General features: G+C 29.3%; 1 protein-coding gene across 1 annotated transcript; it reads right to left on the bottom strand.

Annotated features, from left to right (window-relative positions):
* Nucleotides 1-494: 494 nt before the first annotated feature.
* On the bottom strand, nt 495-1,601 carry LOC108451999 (uncharacterized). The gene is made up of 2 exons (XM_017749726.2): nt 801-1,601; nt 495-705 (listed from the first exon to the last, which is right to left on the bottom strand). The coding sequence occupies exons 1-2, from the start codon at nt 1,518-1,520 to the stop codon at nt 682-684; spliced, it is 744 nt and encodes a 247-aa protein (XP_017605215.1). The 5' UTR covers nt 1,521-1,601; the 3' UTR covers nt 495-681.
* Nucleotides 1,602-7,958: the final 6,357 nt, after the last annotated feature.

The following is a 7,958-nucleotide window of genomic DNA, read 5'->3' as shown; positions in this document are numbered from 1 at the left end:
TTTTCCTTTAGTCAATTCGCCCAGCAAAAATATCTTACTCGAGGCTCGGACTTTTTTTTAAACGGGCCTTATTTTTTTGTCCAAGCCCATTTTTCAGGCATATATTTTTGCCCAAGCCATCCCACATTTTGGACGGGCCTTCGGCCCGAGCTGGGTTGCCTGAATCATGATCAAGTCTACTTTCAGGTACCAAAATAGATAATTTTTGTCAAAAACAAGTAAGATATTAAGAGAAATTGTGGTACAAAACTATATATTAAACCATTTAAAAATAAATGAATTTAGCTTATCAAGAAGGATGATTTATATCATTTGAAATTATAGCAACGTGGAAGTTATAATTCTGAGAAATTAATGATTTTAGTATTAAATATCAGAAATATTAAGAAAACTAGAATTATATGGTTGTTGATTATGATGAAAATGAAGTTTGGAAAAACAAAGTATTTCGAAGCTGTATTTTCAAACTGAGGAAAGAAAATTATAAAGTGGAATTTAAGAAAGCAATAACAACCCAACTCCTCCAGAGCAAGAGGTTATATCATTACTTAATTCATAAAGGTACGTATGATACGAAAACATCAACATAGGGGGATCTTTAATTTTATTTTATTTTGTATGGCATTTATATAGCCAACATCTTCACCATATTTATCATTATTATTATCATATATGTCTTCATCATATTGCCTTGCTCACGAAGACCTGTATGTCAAATCGAATTGAAAAAAAATCATTAACAATGAAGGTGTGTGACTATATGATTTGTTTTTATGTTCGAAGGGAAATAAGATCATTACCGTCTTCTTCCCGTAACCATCATCATCACTGTCGCTGCCACTGTCGCTATCACTACAGCTTTTATTACGTGAAATGCCACCCTTTATTTTCCTTAGCAGACCCTTGACAGGGTGGTCACTTTTGCCAGCGTGGTGGTATCCACGGCCGTCGTTGTAGTGTGACTCGTTGGAAAAGTATACTTCGCTGCGGTACTCGCAACTTTCGGTTTCGGTCATTCCGTAGGCCATGTTTCTCCCAGGGCCGTATGCTTGGGGCTTCAGGAACCCGTTGCCTTGGCCTGACAGTTTGCCGCCGTGGTGCGGTGGGCTATGCTGCATTCCATGGTTTTTGGGAGGGTAGCCCCCAAAGCCACTGCCATACCCAGGGCCTTGGTGTTTTCCAGGGCTGTTGTGATGGTTAGAGCCATATGCTTGAGTGTGAGCCATCCCGTTGCTCATGTGGCTGCCGTAGCCATTCCCATGACCATGAAATTGGGGTTTCGACATTGCGTTTCCGTTGTGGGTGCCATGAGATTGGCCGTAAGTAGTGTAGGATTCGCTCATTCCATAGGTGGGGCAGCGGATTTGGCTATGGCGTTCAAGTTCGCTGTAAGACATCGCATAGCCATTCTGGTATTTGTTCTCCATTTTAGTGGCCTGGCTTCCCCAACTAGAACCGCCACCATAGTATCCTTGACCCAAGCCTTTCTCAATGGTTTTCTGGCATTGCAAAGAAGCCATTGCTGCAATAATCTCTTTAACTCCCACAAACTCTCTTAATTTGTTTTGGCTTGATGAGTGGCTTTGGTGAACAAACTATATATAGGCATTGTGCACACTAATAGAAAGTATCTAAGAAAAAAAAAAAAACGAAAAAAAAAAAACCTCTTTTATCATAATGTCTATAATCAAACACAGAATCAAATTCCATATTACAAATATATAAATATATATATTCTACTTTTGTTGAGTAAAATAATAAGAAATTCAATATCCTTTACTCTTGAGTCTTTTAATGAAAAAATTTGTTGGAAAAAGATAATTTTAAAATTTTTGAAGTATATTATTGATTGGTAAAAGTAGAGAGTTGAATTATAAAATTGTAGTTTTATATTCTACTTCATGAGACCTTTACAACGGTATATCATATGCTTAAAATAGTTTAACAATGAATGAGAAATTGATGCTCGAAGTAAGCCACTTGTGAGAGAATATTTGTTGAGGAAAAGAAAAGCTTAGGTCCCACATTGGTTAAATGCTAAGTGATACTAAGCTTGAAATTTTACCTTGCGTGTAGGGGGATAAGCTTGAAATCTTACCTTGCTTGTAGGGGATGCAAGTTCAAACCTGTTGAGGTTGGAAGCGCACTTGCATGACGTGGGTGATGCAAAATGTTCAAACTAATTGGGTCCAATATGATTTTACGGATATTTTAAGCTCAACCCGAAATTTATTTTTCTCAACAAATGTTATACAAAATTTATTTTAAAAGGACATAAATCTTGATTTTATTTTATTTTATTCAAATTGATTTAAAAGTTCCTTTAATGCAAATTTGTATATTTATTCGTAGAAATTTCTAAAATTTCACCATATTGAAAGCCTATAAAAGGCTAAAAAATTCTATAGTATTTTGAGATACACACATCCTACATAATTTTATTTTACTCCCAAAAATTCTTCTCTTTTTCTCTCCATATTTTCATACATTTCAGTGATAGAGGAAGACAAGGTCTGTTCGATGATCACTGCAGTAGTGCTACTGCTTCGATCTATCCTGTTGTTGTATCTTGGGAGACAGTCGACCAATATTTCTCCAAAGACCATAGGAGCGGCCGAATCTATCTTAAGGAAACTATGAAAACATGCTTCAACATCTAGTAAAACTCGATTCTTTTATTTGTTTTCTAGTTTTCATAATCTTATTAATTTTTTCTTATCTAATCATATTAGTTTTTCATATCTAATAATTTAAATATTAATTTTATTTTATTTTATATAAATATTTATTTATATTTATATATTTGCTTACTAACATGTTTTATTCAATAAAATTAAGATAATAGAGTTCAATCTAATTTAATTTTTAATTTAATTAGGAATGAAGGTGATTACTAAATATCAAATAATTTAAAATATAATATACATGCAGCTTTTTAGTTGATAAGTAGCATCTTTCAAGTTGCATATATAATTAAATTTAACTCAATTTAGTCCCTTCCGGTGGGCATCCATGCATTTTTGTCAGAAAAAAGAATCTCATTGTCAGATAGATGATATGATATTTGATAAAAAGAGAGAAACGACATACATGATTTCATGGAGCCACGTTCAGCCTTTTTATGCTGATCATTTTAATTTGTCCCACTGCCTACGTAAAAATGCTTTAACATTTTTTTTTTTTTAATGAAGTGCATTTTCTCCTGGTGATAAATTAATTTTTATTAATTTATTTACTTATTTAATGATTTTATTCCTATATACCATTTGGCCAAATTTGGATCACTCTTTTGAGAGAAAAAGAATTATTCATGATTGAGTGGAGAAATTATTTTATTTTATTTTATTTTCACTATTTTCCTTTATAGCTGGTATCCTTTCATGAAATTAAAATTTAAAAACAAAATATGTTTAATTTCCGAAGCACCCCTTTGTGGCCCATTATCCTTTAAGTCCTGGGAACCAACATGTGGTTAGGTTTTGAGAATTACATGCTGCTTAATTGTTTCATGCTATTTGTGCACTAGTGGGATTGGGAGAATTGTGTTAGGTCTGAGTTATTGGCTAGCATAACAATGTCATTCAAATTATTCTAAAACATGCTAATATGGGTTGACTCAATGGAGTACTACTTAGCACTCCCACTAAACTCAATTCTCACTAATATTATTTTTTATATATAAATTATCATTTGTGTAAGTAAAACATATATCCCTCTAAAAATAAATGTGGGGTTAAATCATAGCTATGAGAAAGATAGGGCTGATACTCCATAGCTATGGGCTGAGTTGTAGTTTATTTCTCTCTGTTCACTATAAATTCTTTTTGGGCCTAAAACCCGGTGTTTGGCGGATCCCTACCAATCTTTATCCCACATTTTCTTTTTTGTAAATACATATTTTAAGAGGTGAAAGTATTTTAATAGGTAGCATATTTGAAACCTAAGTTTACCTTTTTATTCAATAAATTGATTTCTAGGAAAAATTAATGTATTTAATAAGTTTAAAGTCGTCAGTATAATTTCGTAATTTTTAACGTCGCTTGATCAAACATTTATGTCTTTTTATTTTTATTTTTAATCATCTGACAGTTAATTTTTAAAAATAAAACCCACAAAATCCTACTATAATAAGTTATCACCATATTCATGACCATTATAATAAAAACCTTATTAGATATAAGTCAACTCATAGTATTCAATTATGGTAACAGTTATTTTAAACATAATGCATGCATCCTAATCAATGAAAAAGGAGCATTTAAGATATAAGTAAACTCATAGTATTCAATATCCTACAATTGAGCCAAGCAGTATATTTTTTATCATAATGAAGGTTCAGAAAAGTTGCGAGAAGTTAGGTAATCTCTTGGATGAATAACTGAGTCCAATTAAATTTTGATGACACTGTTAAGGTAAATTTTGGTAAAACTGTCTCAGGGGGAGTCTTGCGATATTGGGAAGGTAAGTGGGTCCTTGCCTATAATAGAAGTCTGGATAAGTGTTTAGTTTTTGAGACTGAACTTTTTTGAGGAATTTTGGATAATTTGATTATCATGCTGAATAAAAATTTTGAGAATATTTTGAGATAGTATGGAAACAACAAAGACTATTTAATATTTGTCCAGGTTATCCTCGAAGTCTACATTGATCAAGCGAATACACTAGATGTTACAGAAGGTTGATAATTGATTTTTACAGTATATTCTTAGACAAAATAATAAGGATGCTAATTGTATAGCTAAGATGGCTTTTGATGGAGAAGAGGACTTGATAATTCTTAAAGAGCTACTTAGGAGGATACATGATGTATTGAGTTAATGTAAGCGTTGTTCTTTTTTACACACAAAAAAATGATCATTTAAAATTGTCAAAAAATTTAAATCAAAACAAAATTTAAGAATCAATTTGGTGTATTATAAAAATAAAAAATAAAAACAAATTAATATGATATAAATTTTACCAATCTGTGTAACGATGAAGTTCGCCATAAGTAGAACCAAATGATCTTATAATATATATACATTTTGTTTGTTGAAATAATGAATCTAGTTGATTCAACACAAGTACAATATTTCAAAATTACGTCCTAGATTTTATTTTATTTTATTTTATTATTATAAATTATATTAAAAGATAAACAAAACTGCCCTCAAAGTTGCAACAAGGTAGGAAGGCAGGGTGTGGGTGCAAAAGAACTGGTCAAAGCAAAAATGAAAAAAAAATTATGGATGGATGGAATTAAAGGATAATATTAAGGATTGATGTTTGATGCATTGTATCTTTTAGGTAATAATTATAATTATAGATATTACTAATTTAGAGGTAAACTTAGTAAATTTTTTAGTTGGTGAGAATTGATTTATAAAATTTTGAGAGATTAATTTTATCATTTATTAATTTATGAGATTTCATCAATTTTAAAGAGACTAAATAATTTTTTTTCATTTTAGGAGCTAAAGTTTAATTTTACCTTTATTAACTTAAAATTTCATTATGTATAAAAGGATTCATTTTGGGAAGGGGTAAGACTCCTGTCTACTCTCATAAATTCGTCCATATTTGTATTCCTTGTGATACACGGATCTATTGTACATATTTAATTTATAATATTTTTATAATATTAGTTTTATTTAAAATTTTAATGAATTTCTTAAACAAAACCATTAATAAGCTGAGAAAGTGATGTTATTTAACTAAAAATATTTAACTAAATTAGAATTAGTTATATTAATGTTATTTAATTTTAAAAATAAGTAATATTTAAATAATACAAAAAATCATAATTTAAATATTAATATTAATATATTATAATTTAAATAATATTATTAATAATTTCTTTCATTTTTATTATATATATTTTAAATTAAATTATTTTAATGTTAATATTGTTAATATTTGATTTTTTGTAATTTTATATTTATCTTTATTTTACTCTAATTAATAAATGTAATTAATTTTTATTATATTTGAAAATATAAATTTAATTTTATAAATATTAAAACTATATTTTAATATTACAAAATTAAAAGTTAATTTAATTAAGTGAAATCTTAATCTTAATCTCAATATTATACCTATTAATTATGAAAGAGTGGTCAAGACTCTAGAAGGCTTTGACTTATCGTTAAACTGGTAGTTGGGGAGTCTAGAACCTACCATTTTGCTCTATTGTTATCGGTTGAACCATATTTTGTTTTATCTTCCACAAATACGCGGTTACTAAGTGCTTTGACTCACATTACTATATAAATAATACCATATTTTTAAATGATTGAACGATAATATAAGTTAAAAAACATTGATTTAATATAATCATTAAAAATATTAAATAAAAATTAATATTATAAAAATATTATAAATTGAATATGTAAAATAGATCCGTGTATCACACGAGGATACAAATTAGAAAGTTTGGAGATTGATAACGGAAGGACTTGATTGATATAACATCAATAGTTTTGGGATATATTTAGAAAGTTTTGAAGTTTGAAAACCAATTTACAATGAGTGTCATAGTTTGGGGTGTTTAATGCAATTAACTCAAAATTTAAACTATAACATTATAATTTAATTTTCTAACCGTTGTGGATAAAATTTAAACATTACTAAAATTTTAGGTGTTGAGTTCTTTATTAAATTTATAAAAATGTATATCGTAACTTGTAACTGATTATTAGAAAGAAAATCAAAAATTGTAAAGCTTTGAGAGTGACTTCAAAAGTTTTTAGGGATTTTTTTGAGAAAATTAATCTTATAGATTTGAAGAAGAGGCTTTAAGCTTCATTTTGGTGATTTTGGGTTGACAATCTGACGCTGGAGAAGACGTTAAATGATCATCGCATCAATGGTGAGAAGCAATGACCACAAGTAAGGAGAAGAAAAGAGGAGAGAGGATAAGGAAACATTAGAAAATAGGCAAAAAAAGAATCGTTCCTCATCGTCATTCATTAACAAGACAACACCCATCAATGATAGTTCAAAGGAGAAGCGACGACATCTTTAAGGGAAGTGGTGATAAGGAAAAAAATAAAAAAAAAAAAAATTGAAAAAAGAAATAAGAGCATTCTATTAAATTTAAAGGTGGAATAATGGTTAATTTTTATTAATGAGATAATTAACCATCACAAAATTATTTAATATTATTAATTTGAAATTTATTCGACGTAAGAAAATATTGTATACAATTTTAGTATCTGATAAATAAAAATATTGCATAAATTAAGCCACCATCTTAAACATATAGAATTGGAATGGACTCTTTCAGTGAAGTGGCAACATATAATTGACACCTATCAAGCAAATGAAATAATTTTCATATTTTTTCACATTTTCATGTCCAAAATATTAGTGCAGGATGAACCCCAGCTAACAAGTTTGACTTTCATTAAACAAAAGCTTTTTAAATTTATTCAAGTTTAACATTTAAGACTCAACCAACAAAAATTTAATTTATAAAGTTGGAAGTCCATTTCTATTTATTGAATTTGCCTGCGTCACAGGGAACACCATTTCGAGAAGGAAAATGAATTCAATAATAACAACTCACATCTCTATTGTTCGTTACGACCAAAGTACTAATATTATTTAAATCCCTCAACTTAGTGTAAAATATGAATTTTGTTGAGGATGTTTGGTCTTCCTACTTTTGAAGGGTTGTTAGAGAGTTAGATCTTTTAATAGTGGAGGTATTGTATTTGGAGTAGACTAGATTATGGGTTGAGCTATTTAGTCCGATTTGAAAGTTCGTTAAAAAGTTTGAAGGGTTTTTGGTAAAAATATAGGTTTGGGTAAAAAAAGATGTTTGTTTTCTAAACGGGCCAGGTATTGGGTAAACTTTTTTCTTCTGGGCTCAGCTCAACCCGAATTTGCAAAAAGAAAATTGTTGTGTTTTGCTGTTGTTTTGCCGTTGTGTTTTGTTATCATTTTATTATTATATTGCCACTATTTTGTTGTTGTTT

This window comes from Gossypium arboreum, chromosome 12 (assembly GCF_025698485.1).
Source record: "Gossypium arboreum isolate Shixiya-1 chromosome 12, ASM2569848v2, whole genome shotgun sequence".
Taxonomy (NCBI): Eukaryota; Viridiplantae; Streptophyta; class Magnoliopsida; order Malvales; family Malvaceae; genus Gossypium; species Gossypium arboreum.
Note: the sequence above shows the minus strand (reverse complement) of the source record. Positions and strands in the feature narration are given on the sequence as shown.